The sequence below is a fragment of the Bufo gargarizans genome, unplaced genomic scaffold, assembly GCF_014858855.1.
Source record: "Bufo gargarizans isolate SCDJY-AF-19 unplaced genomic scaffold, ASM1485885v1 original_scaffold_1020_pilon, whole genome shotgun sequence".
Lineage (NCBI taxonomy): Eukaryota > Metazoa > Chordata > Amphibia > Anura > Bufonidae > Bufo > Bufo gargarizans.
Genome location: NW_025334203.1, coordinates 19068 through 40006, shown reverse-complemented (window position 1 = coordinate 40006; position 20939 = coordinate 19068). Strand labels below are relative to the sequence as shown.

The 20939-nt window shown below is 50.6% G+C and overlaps 1 protein-coding gene across 1 annotated transcript; it reads left to right on the top strand.

The window, feature by feature from the left end:
• Window positions 1-917: 917 nt before the first annotated feature.
• Window positions 918-1343, top strand: LOC122922888 (U-scoloptoxin-Sm5a-like). The gene has a single exon (XM_044273642.1). The coding sequence runs from the start codon at window positions 918-920 to the stop codon at window positions 1341-1343; it is 426 nt and encodes a 141-aa protein (XP_044129577.1).
• Window positions 1344-20939: the final 19596 nt, after the last annotated feature.

Sequence of the window (20939 nt, the reverse complement as noted above, 5' to 3'; positions counted from 1 at the left end):
AGAGAAAGAAGAAGAAGTGGAAGAATAGGAACCAGAGAATGAGGAGGACAGAGAGAAAAAAGAAGTGGAAGAATAGGAACCAGAGAACGAGGAGGACAGAGAGGAATAAGAGAAAGTGGAAGAATAGGAACCAGAGAATAAGGAGGACAAAGAGAAAGAAGAAGTGGAAGAACAGGAACCACAGAATGAGGAGGACAGAGAAGAGGAAGAGAAATTGGAAGAATAGGAACCAGAAAATGAGGAGGACAGAGAGAAAGAAGAGGAAGTAGAAGAATAGGAACCAATGAATGAGGAGGACAGAGAGGAAGAAGAGGAAGTGGAAGAACAGGAACCACAGAATGAGGAGGACAGAGAGGAGGAAGAATAGGAACAAGAGAATGAGCAGAAGAGAAAGGAAGAAGTGGAAGAATTGGAACCAGAGACTGAGGTGGACACAGGGTAGAAGTGGAAGAATAGGAACCAGAGACTGAAGAAAGAAGTAGTAGAAGAATAGGAACCAGAAAATGAGGAAAGAAGAGAAAGTGGCAGAATAGGAACCAGAGAATGAGGAGGACAGAGAGGAAGCAGTGGATGAATTGGAACCAGAGAATGAGGAGGACAGAGAGGAAGAAGAAGTGGAAGAATAGGAACCAGAGAATGAGAAGGACAGATAGAAAGAAGATGAATTGGAAAAATAGGAAGCACAGAATGAGGAGGACAGAGACAAAGAAGAGGAAGTGGAAGAATAGGAACCAGAGAATGAGGTGGACAGAGAGAATGAAGAAAAAGTGGAAGAATATGAGCAAGAGAATGAGGAGGACAGAGAGAAAGAAGAGAAAGTGGAAGAATAGGAACCAGAGACTGAAGAAAGAAGAAGTAGAAGAATAGGAACCAGAAAATGAGGAAAGAAGAGAAAGTGGCAGAATAGGAACCAGAGAATGAGGAGGACAGAGAGGAAGCAGTGGATGAATTGGAACCAGAGAATGAGGAGGACAGAGAGGAAGAAGAAGTGGAAGAATAGGAACCAGAGAATGAGAAGGACAGATAGAAAGAAGATGAATTGGAAAAATAGGAAGCACAGAATGAGGAGGACAGAGACAAAGAAGAGGGAGTGGAAGAATAGGAACCAGAGAATGAGGTGGACAGAGAGAAAGAAGAAAAAGTGGAAGAATATGAGCAAGAGAATGAGGAAGACAGAGAGAAAGAAGAGGAAGTGGAAGAATAGGAACCAGAGAATGAGGTGGACAGAGAGAAAGAAGAAAAAGTGGAAGAATATGAGCAAGAGAATGAGGAGAACAGAGAGAAAGAAGAGGAAGTGGAAGAATAGGAACCAGACACTGAAGAAAGAAGAAGTAGAAGAATAGGAACCAGAAAATGAGGAAAGAAGAGAAAGTGGCAGAATAGGAACCAGAGAATGAGGAGGACAGAGAGGAAGCAGTGGATGAATTGGAACCAGAGAATGAAGAGGACAGAGATGGAAGAAGAAGTGGAAGAATAGGAACCAGAGAATAGGAAGGATAGATAGAAAGAAGATGAATTGGAAAAATAGGAATCACAGAATGAGGAGGACAGAGATAAAGAAGAGGAAATGGAAGAATAGGAACCAGAGAATGAGGTGGACAGAGAGAAAGAAGAAAAAGTGGAAGAATATGAGCAAGAGAATAGGGAGGACAGAGAGAAAGAAGAGGAAGTGGAAGAATATGAACCATAGAATGGGAAGAACAGAGAGGAAGAAGAGGAAGTGGAAGAATAGGAACCAGAGAGCGAGGAGGACAGAGAGAATGAAGAAGTGGAAGTATATGAATCAGAGAATGAGGAGCACAGAGAGGAAGAAGTGGAAGAATAGGAACAATAGATTATGGAGGACAGAGAGTAAGAAGATGAATTTGGATTTCCTCATTCTGTGGTTCGAATAGGAACCACAGAATGAGGATGACAGAGACAAAGAAGAGGAAGTAGAATAATAGGAAACAAAGAATAAGGAGGGCCGAGAGAAAGTGGAAGAATATGAACCAGAGAATGAGGAGGACAGAGAGAAAGAAGATGAAGTGGAAGAATAGAAACCAGAGAATGAGGAAGAGAGAGAGAGAAGAGGAAGTGGAAGAATAGGAACTAGATAATGAGGAGGACAGAGAGAAAAAAGAGGAAGTGGAAGAATAGAAACCAGAAAATGAGGAAGACAGAGAGAAATAATTGTATTGCATAGACAAGTAAGTTTAAACCTGTCTTTATAGGTTGGGTTTCTAGGGAGGTGGACCAGGGTCCACCCTTTGAGGAGTCTGTTGTTAGCAGAGGAACAGAATAGACGTGTGTTAGAATGCTCTACAGACACAACACCTCCAGTTCCAGAGACACCATCTCTGAAACTTTTACAGCTAAAGAACAATTGCTGCATTAAAATACTCCAGAGAGAGAGAAGGAAGTTAAAGGGACCGGAATCAATATGGCCGGGCAATGGGGTCAGTCAGCAAGGTATTATGCACACTTATGGCAGAGAGAGACCTTACTACTGTGCCAGCGCATCTTTCCACACTTTGACATGGTTCAGCCAGCCGTATCTTAAATCTGCACCCCACAGTCTGGGAATTTGCAGAAGCAATTACTGGGAACTCACTGCCTGCATATGGTTCTGGTGAAAGACATAGAAACACAGAGTGAAAGAGTACTACAACCCCCATTTATTGCTGATATCCATACACTGCCATTGGGGATGAACTGCACTGTATTATATGGTTTGCTGTGATGTACTGCAACTCCTATTCTGTACTTTACTGAAGAGAGACCTATTCATTGATAGCACCTGTACTGGTTACTGACTCCACCATACATCGGCTGCTGCACCCACACTCCTGCCTTGCACCCTGACAAACACCTAACATCAAGGGTAAACCAACTACCACCAGGCTGGAGCCCAAATACCAGGGTGTACCTCCAGGTAAGAAAGGGTGTGCCCTCCAGTCACTGCACTGGGGAGAGCTAGAGGAGAGATTAGCACTGTGGAGTGTCGAGTACTACTACCACCATCTAGGCAACAATCACCACTCTCATCCTTCTCCTGCACCGCCCTGGAAGGCTGCTGCAATAGGAACCAAACAATATGAAAGACAGAAAGCAAGATGAGGAACTGGAAGAACAGGAGGGATAATAGGAAGAAAAGGAAGAAGAGAATATGAAGGAAAGAGAGAAAAGACAAATAAGAGAGGGAAGTGGAATTAAAAGAAGAAATCAATATTGAAGAGAGGGAGCAAAGAGGAAGAATAAGAACAATAAAAAAAAAGAGAAAAAAAAAAGAGAAAACTAGGAACAAGAGAATTAGGAGGAGAGATAAAAAGAAGAGGAGGTGGAAGAAGAGGCTGAAAAGTAAGAAGAGAATAAGGGGAAAGACAGAAAGAAAAGGAATTAGAAGAAGAAATGAATATTGAGGGTAGGGAGGGAAGAGGAGGCGTAAGAACTAGTGAAAAGAGGAAGGATCAGAACAGGAGAATTAGGAGGACAGAGAGCAGGGCAAGAAAGAGGAAGAATAGGACACAAAAGAATAATAGGAAGATAAGGAAGAAGAGAATGAGGGGAAGGAGTGAAAAAAGGATAAAAGAAAAAGAGGGTGAATAGTAATAATAAAAAGAGTAAGAAAAAGAAGATAAAAAAGCAGAGGAAGAAGAGAATGCGGAGGAAAGATAGCAAGATGAGAAAGAGAAGAAGAGTGTAATAAGGAATAATAGTAAAAGGAAGAGAATGAGAAGGGAAGAGGAATAGGAAAAGTGCGTGAAGAGGAATATTATGAGGAAATGTAAGAAGATAAAGAGTAAGGAGAGAGCAAAAAAGAAAGAGAGGAAGTATAATTAAAGAAGAGTATGAATTAGTAAGAGAAAATTAGAAAAGGAAAGAAGAGGATGGATATTGGAGAGATCGGAAGCAAGGGAAGGGGGATGAGGAAAATGAAGAATAAAAAATAGAAAATGTGGAGGAATAATAGGAAGAAACAGAAAAAGAAGATGAAAGATGACAAATAAAAAGTGAAAGTAAATAGACAGGAGAAGGTGAAGAGAAAGAAAAAGAAGAAAATGGATGAGAAAAGGAATGAAAGAGGAGGAGGAAGTAAAGAAAAGGGGAGTGCAGAAGGAATAAATAGTATCGGGAGGAGGAAAGAGAAATAACAGAATGAGCAAAAGGAAGAATAGAAAAAAGAGGATCAATAGAAAGGAAAGAAACAGAGAAGTAGAAAGGAGTGTAAGAAAAATAGGAGGATTTTGAAATGGAAGGAAGAAGGGGAAAGAAAAAGCAGAGGAAGGAAGGAAGGAAGGAAAAGGAGCAAGAAGTTGAGAATCAGAGAAAGTAAAGGAAGAAGAGGGCTGAGAAAGAAGGAAAGAAGAGGAAAAAGAAGGAGAGGAAATATGGGAAAAAGGAGACTAGGAGGAGGAATAGAAGGAAGAGGTAAAAGAGGATCAAGAGAACATACGGAAGAATGGAGGAAGTGGAACAGGAGGAGAAAAGTAGGGAGATTAAAGAATGGAAGATCTCATTAGGAAAATTATAGTGTTGTAAAGGGTTAACAAACCGCAGTGTTTACAGATACAATACCCGTAGGATCCATCTTACCCTACAGTGTCTGGGCAGCATAACTTAGGGGTACCATCCGATAACGTCACCCCAGGATGATGGATTTGCCTACTTTCCCACTAGCAGCAGCCTTCTCCGGCAGCCGCTAGTGCACTGTGCTGCCGGAAGTCCGCTCTGCCCCCATTGACCATAACGGGGACAGGCCGGAGGTCTGGCCTCAGCACGGCAACATGAAACTGCAACATGACAGAGCAGATTTCCGGCGGCACGCATCCGGCACGCAATAGCCTGCACGCAACAGCCTGCCGGAGAAGGCTGCTGCTAGTGTGAAAGTAGCCCTTAACATACTTAAACTTAAAGGGAACCTGTCACCGGGATTTTGTGTATAGAGCTGAGGACATGGCCGCTAGCACATCCACAATACCCAGTCCCCATAGCTCTATGTGCTTTTATTGTGCAAAAAAAACGATTTTATATGTATGCAAATTAACCTGAGATGAGTCCTGTCCCTGATTCATCTCACATACAGGACTCATCTCACATACAGGACTCATCTCACATACAGGATTCATCTCACATACAGGACTCATCTCACATACAGGACTCATCTCACATACAGGACTCTTCTCAGGGACAGGACTCTTCTCAGGGACAGGACTCATCTCAGATTAATTTGCATATGTATCAAATCGGGTTTTTTTGCACAATAAAAGCACACAGAGCTATGGGGACTGGGTATTGCGGATGTGCTAGCGGCCATCTAGCAGCCCATGTCCTCAGCTCTATACACAGGTTCCCCTTTAAATTCAATGTGGTTGAATTATTGTAAATATCACTCCTATGCCTTTCATATGAGGGGAGGTGGAAAGGAAAAGAAAGAGGAGTAATGATGAAAAAAGTAAGTTCAAAGAATGAAAGGATGAAAAGCAGGAAATCAAAAAAGAAGTGTATTAGGAAGGAGAAAAGGAACAGGGAAACGTGTCAGGAAAAGAAATACAGGGTTGGAAAAAAGCGTAGCGATGATGAAGAAGTGGAAGAAAAAGGGGAACATTAAGAATGTTGCAAGGAATAAAAAGGGAAGTGGAAGGAAAACGAAGAAGAATGGAAAAGGAAGTGGTAGGGGAAAAAATCATAGTGATGAGCAAGAAATGCAAGTAGAAGAGAAAAATTAATAAGAATTAAACAAAGAAAATAAAGGAAGAAGAGAGATAATAAGAAATGGAAGGTGTAGGAAGAAGTGATGTGATAGAAGGTTTATAGTGATGAGGAAGTAGGAAAGAAGGCGCAGTGAGGACAACGGACAAGAGGGAAGTGATGGAAGCATAACAATAGGAGGTAAAGGAAGCAAATAAATAGGAAGTAAGATGAACAAAAGAAAGCAAAGTTATTATAAAGAGGAAACTGCAGGAAGAAGAATCAGAGTGAGAAAAAAGAAGAGTCGGAGGAAAAGGAATAAGAAGGATAGGAGCTAGTGCCAGACCACGAAAGCTGAGGGGACCCAGAAGAGCCCTTCACTCTTATGAGACCACCACTATATAAAAGACCCACTTCTGTATGAAAAACCAAGCATGTCAGGACACCTCCCTGCGCTGCCTCCTGCTGCCCCAGACCTTCATCCCAAGACGTGAAGACTTCTTCCCATACAATGCAGCCAGGGCAGGATCACTTCACCCTGTGCTGCCTCCCCCGTCACCCTCTGCAGTCCCCCCTGTCACCCTCCCTGGTCACCCTTTGTAGTTCCCCCTCTTACTCTTCCCTCAAGTCACCCTTTGCAGTGCCCCCCATCACGCTGTATTGCCTCCCTGTCACCCTCACCCATCACCCCCTCCAACCCTTCCCCCTGTCACCCTCCCCGAGTCACCCTTTACAGTCATCCTGTGCTGCCTCCCCATCACCCTTTGCAGTCCCAACTGTCACCCTCCCCAGTAACCCTTTGCAGTACGCCTGTCACCCTTTGCAGTCCCCCTCCCCTCCCTGTCATCCTGTCACCCTCCCCATCACTCTTTTAAGTCCCCCCTGTCACCCTCCCTGGTCAGCCTTTGCAGCCCCCACTATCACCCTCCCCGTCACCCTTTGCAGTACTCCTGTAACTCTCCCTATCACCCTCTGCAGTCCCCCCATCACCCTTTGCAGTTCCCCTATCACCTTCCCCTGTCACCCTTTGCATACCACCCTGTCACCCTCCCCGTCATCCTTTGCAGTACCCACTATCACTGTCCCCCGTCACCCTTTGCAGTCCCCCTGTAACCCTTCCTGTCACACTGTCACCCTCCCCGTCACCATTTGCAGTACCCCCAATCACGCTCCGCCGTCACCCTTTGCAGTCCCCTCGTCACCCTCCCCATCACCCCTTGCGGTACCCCCTATTACCCTACCCTGTCACCCTTTGCAGTCCCTCCTCATCACCCTATGGTGCCTCCCGGTCACCCTTTGCAGCCCACCCTGTCACCCTCCCCGTCATCCTTTGCAGTCCTCCTGTAACCCTCCCTGTTATACTGTCAGCCTCCCCGTCACCCTTTGCAGTACCCCCTATTACCCTCCCCCATCACCCTTTGCAGTCCCCCTTCCATCGCTCCCCTCCTCGTCACCCTTTGCAGCCCACCCTGTCACCCTCTGCAGTCCCCTTGTAACCCTCCCTGTCACACTGTCACCCTCCCCGTCACCCTTTGCAGTACCCCCTATTACCCTCCCCCATCACCCTTTGCAGCCCACCCTGTCACCCTCTGCAGTCCCCTTGTAACCCTCCCTGTCACCCTTTGCAGTACCCCATATTACCCTCCCCCATCACCCTTTGCAGTCCCCCCTTCCATCCCTTCCCCCCTCATCACCCTGTGCTGCCTCCCCAGTCACCCTTTACAGCCCCCCCATCCTACTCCCTGTCTACGTTCATGTCCTCACTAGCTCCACGTGGTTTCTGCGGTTCTGGCACACGAGAAGTCGCCGGCGCTGACAGACACGTCTGATTGGAGGAGATGAATAATGTAAACAATGTAGCCGTGTTGTTCCATGATTGATAAGCGTGTCCTGCTGGAATGTGCGGCATCTTATCTCCGCGCACACAGACACGTCCAGTGTTATTTCAGGACCCGTCCAATCCATGGTTTCTCCCCGATACCTCCACGCCGCCTCCTTGTGTCTCCATCACTTTTCCAGGAGCCGCCTGAGTGGTTTTCACTCAGGTGTGAATAGGGGCGTCTGGACCACTGACATCAGAATGCGTCCCCAGAAACCTCAACAAGACGGCAGCTGCAAAGAGGAAATGTACTGCTTGTAATTCTTGTTTGCAACCTAATCTAAAACCTAACACAGCAGAGGGATTGTTACAGTTGTATCCAGCCTAGACAATCCTCTGTGAGCAAGGGCAACCTCCAGACTGAGACCTGTCACCTGCACTGATACATTGTAACAAACCATCAGGACAGGAGAGGGCCGTGTGCTGCTGATCAGTCTACACCGTCCTCTGCGCTCCAGACTGAGACCTGTCACCTGCACTGATACATTGTAACAAACCATCAGGACAGGAGAGGGCTGTGTGCTGCTGATCAGTCCTACACAATCCTCTGCGCTGCCAGACTGAGACCTGTCACCTGCACTGATACATTGTAACAAACCATCAGGACAGGGAGAGGGCTGTGTGCTGCTGATCAGTCTACACAATCCTCTGCGCTCCAGACTGAGACCTGTCACCTGCACTGATACATTGTAACAAACCATCAGGACAGGAGAGGGCTGTGTGCTGCTGATCAGTCTACACAATCCTCTGCGCTCCATGACTGAGACCTGTCACCTGCACTGATACATTGTAACAAACCATCAGGACAGGAGAGGGCTGTGTGCTGCTGATCAGTCTACACAATCCTCTGCGCTCCAGACTGAGACCTGTCACCTGCACTGATACATTGTAACAAACCATCAGGACAGGAGAGGGCTGTGTGCTGCTGATCAGTCTACACAATCCTCTGCGCTCCAGACTGAGACCTGTCACCTGCACTGATACATTGTAACAAACCATCAGGACAGGAGAGGGCTGTGTGCTGCTGATCAGTCTACACAATCCTCTGCGCTCCAGACTGAGACCTGTCACCTGCACTGATACATTGTAACAAACCATCAGGACAGGAGAGGGCTGTGTGCTGCTGATCAGTCTACACAATCCTCTGCAGCTCCAGACTGAGACCTGTCACCTGCACTGATACATTGTAACAAACCATCAGGACAGGAGAGGGCCGTGTGCTGCTGATCAGTCTACACAATCCTCTGCGCTCCAGACTGAGACCTGTCACCTGCACTGATACATTGTAACAAACCATCAGGACAGGAGAGGGCCGTGTGCTGCTGATCAGTCTACACAATCCTCTGCGCTCCAGACTGAGACCTGTCACCTGCACTGATACATTGTAACAAACCATCAGGACAGGAGAGGGCCGTGTGCTGCTGATCAGTCTACACAATCCTCTGCGCTCCAGACTGAGACCTGTCACCTGCACTGATACATTGTAACAAACCATCAGGACAGGAGAGGGCTGTGTGCTGCTGATCAGTCTACACAATCCTCTGCAGCTCCAGACTGAGACCTGTCACCTGCACTGATACATTGTAACAAACCATCAGGACAGGAGAGGGCTGTGTGCTGCTGATCAGTCTACACAATCCTCTGCGCTCCAGACTGAGACCTGTCACCTGCACTGATACATTGTAACAAACCATCAGGACAGGAGAGGGCTGTGTGCTGCTGATCAGTCTACACAATCCTCTGCGCTCCAGACTGAGACCTGTCACCTGCACTGATACATTGTAACAAACCATCAGGACAGGAGAGGGCTGTGTGCTGCTGATCAGTCTACACAATCCTCTGCACTCCAGACTGAGACCTGTCACCTGCACTGATACATTGTAACAAACCATCAGGACAGGAGAGGGCTGTGTGCTGCTGATCAGTCTACACAATCCTCTGCGCTCCAGACTGAGACCTGTCACCTGCACTGATACATTGTAACAAACCATCAGGACAGGAGAGGGCCGTGTGCTGCTGATCAGTCTACACAATCCTCTGCGCTCCAGACTGAGACCTGTCACCTGCACTGATACATTGTAACAAACCATCAGGACAGGAGAGGGCTGTGTGCTGCTGATCAGTCTACACAATCCTCTGCGCTCCAGACTGAGACCTGTCACCTGCACTGATACATTGTAACAAACCATCAGGACAGGAGAGGGCCGTGTGCTGCTGATCAGTCTACACAATCCTCTGCACTGCAGACTGAGACCTGTCACCTGCACTGATACATTGTAACAAACCATCAGGACAGGAGAGGGCTGTGTGCTGCTGATCAGTCTACACAATCCTCTGCGCTCCAGACTGAGACCTGTCACCTGCACTGATACATTGTAACAAACCATCAGGACAGGAGAGGGCTGTGTGCTGCTGATCAGTCTACACAATCCTCTGCGCTCCAGACTGAGACCTGTCACCTGCACTGATACATTGTAACAAACCATCAGGACAGGAGAGGGCGTGTGCTGCTGATCAGACTACACAATCCCTCTGCACTCCAGACTGAGACCTGTCACCTGCACTGATACATTGTAACAAACCATCAGGACAGGAGAGGGCTGTGTGCTGCTGATGAGTCCACACAATCCTCTGCGCTCCAGACTGAGACCTGTCACCTGCACTGATACATTGTAACAAACCATCAGGACAGGAGAGGGCTGTGTGCTGCTGATCAGTCTACACAATCCTCTGCACTCCAGACTGAGACCTGTCACCTGCACTGATACATTGTAACAAACCATCAGGGCAGGAGAGGGCCGTGTGCTGCTGATCAGTCTACACAATCCTCTGCGCTCCAGACTGAGACCTGTCACCTGCACTGATACATTGTAACAAACCATCAGGACAGGAGAGGGCTGTGTGCTGCTGATCAGTCTACACAATCCTCTGCGCTCCAGACTGAGACCTGCCACCTGCACTGATACATTGTAACAAACCATCAGGACAGGAGAGGGCCGTGTGCTGCTGATCAGTCTACACAATCCTCTGCGCTCCAGACTGAGACCTGTCACCTGCACTGATACATTGTAACAAACCATCAGGACAGGGGAGGGCTGTGTGCTGCTGATCAGTCTACACAACCCTCTGCACTCCAGACTGAGACCTGTCACCTGCACTGATACATTGTAACAAACCATCAGGACAGGAGAGGGCTGTGTGCTGCTGATCAGTCCACACAAATCTCTGCGCTGCAGACTGAGACCTGTCACCTGCACTGATACATTGTAACAAACCATCAGGACAGGGGAGGGCCGTGTGCTGCTGATGTGTTCACATAACAGATGACTGTCCGGACTTACACATTGTAACAAACCCTCAGCCGGGTGAATTATTAGGCAAGAATTTGTTTTCTGAAACTGACTGCACGGTCTTCATATTCACTGACAGCAAGCAGGGATCTCGAAAATGGCAAAGAAAGAACTTAAACGTGTAACTGTAAAACCATAACAAACCCTCAGCTGTAAGAAGCGTTCGGTCTTTACTGGGTTTTCAGCCTCCTCACTGACGGCAAGCAGAGATCTTGAAGTTACGTTTTGGTAAAATCAGCAATGGATTTTTAGTGACAGAAGACGGAGCGCTCCTTTAAGCCCTCGAGGAATGTGTTGACGTGACTGACGCCTTGTGTTTTGTGAATCGTCAACGGAGCGCGACAGGAGCGGTCGCCCCGCAGATTGTGCGGCCGATAAGAGGGTTCAGACTATTTCCGTCTTGCGCACGCCCGCGCCGGCTTACGTCGGCCCCCAGTTCTTTTTCAGCCTCATGTCCTCTGGCTGCGCTACCGCGTAACAGTCTTGGGTGGCGTTGCTCTGTGCTGACGCAGCGTCACGCGCGGGCAGCGGCCCCGATCCCTGCGCCGCCATCTGAAGTCACTTTCTGACGTTCAGCCGCTGCGTCAAACCCTAAATCCTGTTTGTAGAGCGAAACCTTCCCGAGTAGGAAACAGATGGGGTGACAGGAGGGTCGCTCCATTCACTGCAGGCTGTAACAGTCCCCAGCTGCGTACAGCTCACTGCGCCGCAGACCCTAAAGACGGCGACCAGAGCAGGAGTGAAAATTCATCTGACTTCAGAGCTGCACTCACAATTCTGCTCAATGTTACTGGAAACAGTTCTAATCTTAAGAGCTCAGGTACACGACCGTATGTATTTTGCAGTCAGCAAAACACGGATGACGTCCGTGTGCATTCTGTATTTTGTGAAATGGAACAGCCGGCCCCTAATAGAACAGTCCTATCCTTGTCCGTAATGCGGAAAATAGGACAACGAACTGAGACGGAAAGAAAATACGTTTGTGTGCATGAGCCCTAAGGCTCCCGCACATGAATGTATTTTTCTTCCATTTCCGTTCAGTGTTTTTTTTTTTATAGGTCTGTATGCGGAACCAGTCATTTCAATGGGTTCGCAAAAAAAAAGGAAATGACTGCATTCTGTATCCGCACGTCCGGTCTACAAAAAAAATAAAAAAAAATAGAACATGTCCTATTTTTTGCGGACAAGGACAAGCATTGTTACAATGAATGCGCAAAAAACCCGGATGCAATACGGATGTCATTTTTTGAGGATCAGCGTTTTGCGAACCGCAAAATACATAGTCGTGTGCATGAGCCCTTCTAATACAAATCAGGAAACACAGAACTGAAGATTGTAGCCTTGAACCTTAACAGTGAGTGCAGCTCTGGAGTATAATACAGGATGTAACTCAGGATCAGTACAGGATAAGTAATGTATGTACACAGTGACTGCACCAGCAGAATAGTGAGTGCAGCTCTGGAGTATAATACAGGATGTAACTCAGGATCAGTACAGGATAAGTAATGTATGTACACAGTGACTGCACCAGCAGAATAGTGAGTGCAGCTCTGGAGTATAATACAGGATGTAACTCAGGATCAGTACAGGATAAGTAATGTATGTACACAGTGACTGCACCAGGAGAATAGTGAGTGCAGCTCTGGAGTATAATACAGGATGTAACTCAGGATCAGTACAGGATAAGTAATGTATGTACACAGTGACTGCACCAGCAGAATAGTGAGTGCAGCTCTGGGGTATAATACAGGATGTAACTCAGGATCAGTACAGGATAAGTAATGTATGTACACAGTGACTGCACCAGCAGAATAGTGAGTGCAGCTCTGGAGTATAATACAGGATGTAACTCAGGATCAGTACAGGATAAGTAATGTATGTACACAGTGACTGCACCAGCAGAATAGTGAGTGCAGCTCTGGAGTATAATACAGGGTGTAACTCAGGGTCAGTACAGGATAAGTAATGTATGTACACAGTGACTGCACCAGCAGAATAGTGAGTGCAGCTCTGGAGTATAATACAGGGTGTAACTCAGGGTCAGTACAGGATAAGTAATGTATGTACACAGTGACTGCACCAGCAGAATAGTGAGTGCAGCTCTGGAGTATAATACAGGATGTACCTCAGGATCAGTACAGGATAAGTAATGTATGTACACAGTGACTGCACCAGCAGAATAGTGAGTGCAGCTCTGGGGTATAATACAGGATGTAACTCAGGATCATTACAGGATAAGTAATGTATGTACACAGTGACTGCACCAGCAGAATAGTGAGTGCAGCTCTGGAGTATAATACAGGATGTAACTCGGGATCAGTACAGGATAAGTAATGTGTGTACACAGTGACTGCACCAGCAGAATAGTGAGTGCAGCTCTGGAGTATAATACAGGATGTAACTCAGGATCAGTACAGGATAAGTAATGTATGTACACAGTGACTCCACCAGCAGAATAGTGAGTGCAGCTCTGGAGTATAATACAGGATGTAACTCAGGATCAGTACAGGATAAGTAATGTATGTACACAGTGACTGCACCAGCAGAATAGTGAGTGCAGCTCTGGAGTATAATACAGGATGTAACTCAGGATCAGTACAGGATAAGTAATGTATGTACACAGTGACTGCACCAGCAGAATAGTGAGTGCAGCTCTGGAGTATAATACAGGGTGTAACTCAGGGTCAGTACAGGATAAGTAATGTATGTACACAGTGACTGCACCAGCAGAATAGTGAGTGCAGCTCTGGAGTATAATACAGGATGTATATCAGGATAAGGGTACTTTCACACTAGCGTTAGAAGAATCCGGCAGGCAGTTCAGTTGCCGGATCTGTCTGACAAATGCATTGAAATACTGGATTAGTCTCTGTTGTCATCTGGAAAAACGGATTCGGTATTTATTTTTTTTCACATTTTTAAAAGTCTGCAGAAGCACAGACCAGAAAACCGGATCCGGGAAGTATTCCAGGATTTTGGCCGGAGAAAAAAAAATGCAGCATGCTGCGAGTAGACCGTCTGTAAAGGCGGCGATGAAGCCACCTCCTGGCAATGCTGCGAGTAGTAGTTATGTGGGGGTGTGGGTCCCGGTTCTACACTGCGTTGGATTGTCAGACATGTTCTGCGTTCCTCTCCTACGGCCGGGAACTTGGCAGGACTCCGTATAATACACAGAGGAGCTAGAATAGCCGAGAGGATGTGGTGAAGGGAGTCTACCAGATCCTCACATTGGGCTGGCTGCAGCTGCGCCCCACTGCTACCCCTGAAGAAAGTGTCTGAAACCTGAAAAGGAATGAGGGTCAAATGGTGAAGCCGGAGAAGAGCATGGAGGCAGCGGCCGCAGAGAGCGCAGGCTCCGCTGGAGAAGCACCAGAAACCTCCGATTCCTGAAGAATTCTGCTGCCAGCAAACAGTCCAGCACATGTGTCTGCACCGGGGGCGGCAGACCCGCGGCACACCATCACCCAGGGGACCGGACAGTCACTGCTGCTCCATGGGCGGCAGACCCGCGGCACACCATCACCCAGGGGACCGGACAGTCACTGCTGCTCCATGGGCGGCAGACCCGCGGCACACCATCACCCAGGGGACCGGACAGTCACTGCTGCTCCATGGGCGGCAGACCCGCGGCACACCATCACCCAGGGGACCGGACAGTCACTGCTGCTCCATGGGCGGCAGACCCGCGGCACACCATCACCCAGGGGACCGGACAGTCACTGCTGCTCCATGGGCGGCAGACCCGCGGCACACCATCACCCAGGGGACCGGACAGTCACTGCTGCTCCATGGGCGGCAGACCCGCGGCACACCATCACCCAGGGGACCGGACAGTCACTGCTGCTCCATGGGCGGCAGACCCGCGGCACACCATCACCCAGGGGACCGGACAGTCACTGCTGCTCCATGGGCGGCAGACCCGCGGCACACCATCACCCAGGGGACCGGACAGTCACTGCTGCTCCATGGGCGGCAGACCCGCGGCACACCATCACCCAGGGGACCGGACAGTCACTGCTGCTCCATGGGCGGCAGACCCGCGGCACACCATCATCCAGGGGACCGGACAGTCACTGCTGCTCCATGTGCGGCAGACCCGCGGCACACCATCATCCAGGGGACCGGACAGTCACTGCTGCTCCATGTGCGGCAGACCCGCGGCACACCATCACCCAGGGGACCGGACAGTCACTGCTGCTCCATGGGCGGCAGACCCGCGGCACACCATCACCCAGGGGACCGGACAGTCACTGCTGCTCCATGGGCGGCAGACCCGCGGCACACCATCACCCAGGGGACCGGACAGTCACTGCTGCTCCATGGGCGGCAGACCCGCGGCACACCATCACCCAGGGGACCAGACAGTCACTGCTGCTCCATGGGCGGCAGACCCGCGGCACACCATCATCCAGGCCTCGACCATACAGACTCTGCAGTCACTGCTGCTCCATGGGCAGCAGACCCGCGGCACACCATCACCCAGGGGACCGTACAGACTCTGCAGTCACTGCTGCTCCGTGGGCGGCAGACCCGCTGCACACCATCATCCCGGGGACCGTACAGTCACTGCTGCTTCAGGGGCGATGGACCTGCTGCACACCATCATCCCGGGGACCGTACAGTCACTGCGGCACTGGGAGCGGCGGACCCGTTTGACACACCGGCATGCAGGAAACCTCAAAGACCCTGAACTCATTGCTGCATCAGACTGGCTCCAGCTACACACACCATCATCCCACAGTACAGGCCCTGTGCTCACTGCTGCGGGGGGCGGTGGACCGGCTCCACACACCATCATCCCACAGTACAGACCCTGTGCTCACTTCTGCACCGGGGGCGGAGGACCAGCTCCACACACCATCATCCCACCGTACAGACACTGTGCTCACTGCTGCGGTGGCGGCGGACCGGCTCCACACACCATCATCCCACAGTACAGGCCCTGTGCTCACTGCTGCACCGGGGGCGGCGGACCGGCTCCACACACCATCATCCCACAGTACAGACCCTGGGCTCACTGCTGCGGGGGGCGGCGGACCGGCTCCACACACCATCATCCCACAGTACAGACCCTGTGCTCACTTCTGCACCGGGGGCGGAGGACCGGCTCCACACATCATCATCCCACCGTACAGACCCTGTGCTCACTGCTGCGGGGGGTGGCGGACCGGCTCCACACACCATCATCCCACCGTACAGACCCTGTGCTCACTTCTGCACCGGGGGAGGCGGACTGGCTCCACACACCATCATCCCACAGTACAGACCCTGTGCTCACTGCTGCACCGGGGGCGGCGGACCAGCTCCACACACCATCATCCCACAGTACAGACCCTGTGCTCACTGCTGCGGGGGGGCGGCGGACCGGCTCCACACACCATCATCCCACCGTACAGACCCTGTGCTCACTGCTGCACCGGGGGCGGCGGACCGGCTCCACACACCATCATCCCACAGTACAGACCCTGTGCTCACTGCTGCGGGGGGGGGGGGGGGGGCAGACCGGCTCCACACACCATCATCCCACAGTACAGGCCCTGTGCTCACTGCTGCACCGGGGGCGGCGGACCGGCTCCACACACCATCATCCCACAGTACAGACCCTGTGCTCACTGCTGCGGGGGGGGGGGGGGGGGGTGCGGCAGACCGGCTCCACACACCATCATCCCACAGTACAGGCCCTGTGCTCACTGCTGCACCGGGGGCGGCGGACCGGCTCCACACACCATCATCCCACCGTACAGACCCTGTGCTCACTGCTGCACCGGGGGCGGCGGACCGGCTCCACACACCATCATTCCGGGCACCGTACAGACCCTGGGCTCACTGCTGCACCGGGGGCGGTGGACCGGCTCCACACACCATCATCCCACAGTACAGGCCCTGTGCTCACTTCTGCACCGGGGGGTGGTGGACCGGCTCCACACACCATCATCCCACCGTACAGACCCTGGGCTCACTGCTGCGGGGGGCGGCGGACCGGCTCCACACACCATCATCCCACAGTACAGACCCTGTGCTCACTGCTGCGGGGGGCGGTGGACCGGCTCCACACACCATCATCCCACCGTACAGACCCTGGGCTCACTGCTGCACCGGGGGCGGCGGACCGGCTCCACACACTATCATCCCACAGTACAGGCCCTGTGCTCACTGCTGCGGGGGGCGGCGGACCGGCTCCACACACCATCATCCCACCGTACAGACCCTGTGCTCACTGCTGCATCGGGGGCGGACCGGCTCCACACACCATCATCCCACAGTACAGACCCTGGGCTCACTGCTGCGGGGGGCGGTGGACCGGCTCCACACACCATCATCCCACAGTACAGGCCCTGTGCTCACTGCTGCGGGGGGCGGCGGACCGGCTCCACACACCATCATCCCACAGTACAGACCCTGTGCTCACTGCTGCATCGGGGGCGGACCGGCTCCACACACCATCATCCCACAGTACAGACCCTGGGCTCACTGCTGCACGGGGGCGGACCGGCTCCACACACCATCATCCCACAGTACAGGCCCTGTGCTCACTGCTGCGGGGGGCGGCGGACCGGCTCCACACACCATCATCCCACCGTACAGACCCTGTGCTCACTGCTGCATCGGGGGCGGCGGACCGGCTCCACACACTATCATCCCACAGTACAGGCCCTGTGCTCACTGCTGCGGGGGGCGGCGGACCGGCTCCACACACCATCATCCCACCGTACAGACCCTGGGCTCACTGCTGCACCGGGGGCGGCGGACCGGCTCCACACACTATCATCCCACAGTACAGGCCCTGTGCTCACTGCTGCGGGGGGCGGCGGACCGGCTCCACACACCATCATCCCACCGTACAGACCCTGTGCTCACTGCTGCATCGGGGGCGGACCGGCTCCACACACCATCATCCCACAGTACAGACCCTGGGCTCACTGCTGCACGGGGGGCAGCGGACCGGCTCCACACAGTCATCCCGCCATGACGTAGGCCCATGGTGTAATACAGACCATGCTCCTTATGGCCCCACCTTCACTCCTACAGGCAGAATACCCGTCACATCCCTGTGTTATAGCATGCTGCCATTATATGCTCGACACCTGCCTATACTGGGGTACGATGGGGGCCTATAGAATTCTAGGGGTGCACAGAATCCAAATATAATCAGGCTCTGAGGTTTCCTGCCCTCAGAAAGAAGACACCCAAACACCTCTAGACAGTCTCATCCTGAAAAAGAAATGTACTCAAACTATCACTTCATGTGGACAACTGGATCCCACAGATTGGTAAGGGCCACATCTCAGGGGTCCTGTCACCAAAGTATTGGGGCTAAACCTGCATGAATGTGATGAAGGCATTAGAAGCTCCATGCTGATGTTCTCCTGCCGGGTCAGAACCTCAGTGGTAACCACATACCAGCTCTGCCCTTAGACCTCCCAGGCAACGGTGTAGATGCCTCGTACAACCACCCAAGACGGATTCTACACTGAGCCGATAACAGCGTCATGCCCCCCTAAAACCCAACCCTCTAACTGACCATCAGCGCAAGACATCAGAATATTGGTGGTTCCTGGTGGTACCTACACACATCCTGACCTCTGATGAATGGGGTCACAGTGGAAGCAGGGCCCCATCCAACCAAGGGTGATGTGAACAGGCTCCAGTGTGTGTATATATCCATCCATGGTAGGACCACCATAACAATGTCCACCATCTTAGAAAACCACAGCACCAAGGGGCCACGTCCCCGAGATCTGCCGGCAGCAGCAGCTAGACGGACACTACAGGACATATCGCCCGGATTAGGGCCACAGGAAGGGGTGCTCATGTTTCGGTCTCGCAGTAATTGCCCCTCACCTTCTGACCCTCTCACTTTCCTTACTAATGAACTGTTAAGTGGTCAGATTAAATCTCCCATCTGACGACTGACGGCACATCGAGGGGCTCCGGGGGGGGGGGGGGGCAGGGACATATACCTCCTACAGACTGACCTTAAAGGGCCGGCACTGTCTCCCCAGATCTCCGCTTGTAGGAAGACAGTGGAAACTGCTTGCTGAAATCCCACCCCAATCATGTCCAGCTCACACAACTCATGGGGGAGATCTGTTACAGTGTGTCAGTTTGGAAAGAGTGAATCCCAAGACCGTAGAGACTTGTGCTACTAAGCTTACAGAGGATTCTATTGTAACAAACCCTCAGCTCTGAGAGCACAATAGGGTAAGATGGAGCCTCTGGAGTGACAGCAAACAGGAGGTGTTAAAAAAGGTGAGGAATTACCGTATATCTAAAAGGACAATGGGAAGTTAGGACAGTATACGGCATATATACGTATGTGACTTGTCTCTCGGGAGACCTGTGCAGTTGGGTGACACCCTTCAATGGCTGCCCTATTGGCAGTCACCAAACTTTTCCAGAAATCAACGTAATGACAGAAGTAAATGAGATCTCTCTGGGGAATATTTTTGGCATTTTTGGGCTATATTTGGGCTGATAAGTCACTGGATGTCATTCATCATGGGGATACCGGGTCCTATCACCTCAGGCAGAAATATTCAACACCCACTTTTTCAGTGGCTTTGGTTTCCATAAATAACTGATGCACTACTTCAGATTATCCGGCATCTGTTGACCTTAAGACATGGAGATTTCTGCTCTATATGGAGACACAAGAACCCACCACAGTCACAATCCAGGGAGGTGTCAAAGTTGTGTGATGGTGGGGCAAACCACTGAGGTCTACCAGAATGACCCAGAGGGTCACTCAAAAAGTCATCTCTACCAACTGGTGGCCATATACAAGATAAAAGATGGCCAGCCCACAACACATGGTGACACAAGCTACAGCTGACGCCAACACACTCCAGGAGACCTCAATATTGTAGGAGGGTGGAAAAATTATTCCCCCCCAGAGTAACCCAGGAGTCATCTTCTATCTGGTGACCCCCGAACTACAGCTTAAAAGTCCAACAAAAGTAGCTGCTAACACAACAGTCCTACAACATGCGCAGTTAGATATAAGACTTGCATGGAGGTGGCGCATCATTCACCACTGATTTCTACTAAAATGGTGGCCATACATATCATACATAAGCGACTACAATAGAACTACACAACATCTGAAGGCCAACAGATAGGAAAGTTGCATGGTGGTGGAGGAACATTCTTCAATGACTTCTACTCAATGACCCAAAATGTAGAGAAAGAGCAGAAGAGTTGTCCACGAGCCATCCCAACAACCACCTCCACCAGCTGGCACTCACCAGGCTCAGACATTACAGGTTTGTTGTCAGAGCAAAGACTTTCACGATCTGCTGACAACCTAATGACTAGGGTGAGTCAAACCTATGAGAAGACCACACCAAGATGGCGGAATATGCCAACAATCTATCTATGATCACCTTTAACAGATGGGGTTGTTCAGATGCCATATTCTCCGTCATGCAGTCCAGGGCTATGGGGTGGCCAATGTCTATGACCTGCCTGCCATTGAAGGTTTTCTTCTGGCCAAATGGACTTCATAAATAGAGCAAAACGGTTTTATTTTATAAAGGGTGCAGCTGAAGCTCCTTTTAACCACCATCTACCATGTACTGCTCTCCAGTTATGCAGTAGAACTGCCTTTGGGCCCCTCAGATACAAGGGCCCAGGGGTGACTGCCTCCTCACCGATGCACGCAGGTCAAATGTCCCCACGATGCTACCTGTGGAGACGTTAGTCTTAATCCCAATAATGCAGGCATGCTCAACCTGAGGCCCTCCAGCTGTTGTAAAACTACAACTCCCACAATGCCCTGCTGTAAGCGGATAGCTGCAGGCTGTTCAGGCATACTGGGAGTTGTAGTTTTACAACAGCTGGAGGGCCGCAGGTTGAGCATGCCTGCATTAATAGGGCCCCCAGCTCCGCTGAGTCTAAGATCACAAGTCACAGGACGTTTTCTCGGGGTCCTTTGAAGTGCTGAGGAAAAGTGCGGCTCTCAGATCTCTAACCGTCCCCCACTGTGGTCTGCAAAAACCAGCGCAGAAAGGGATTCCTGGATGAAATGCCTAAAAATAGCC

Bases quoted from the DNA above. Each gene is read 5' to 3' on its own strand.
- LOC122922888 (XM_044273642.1), top strand. From the start codon at position 918: ATGAGGAGGACAGAGAGGAAGCAGTGGATGAATTGGAACCAGAGAATG.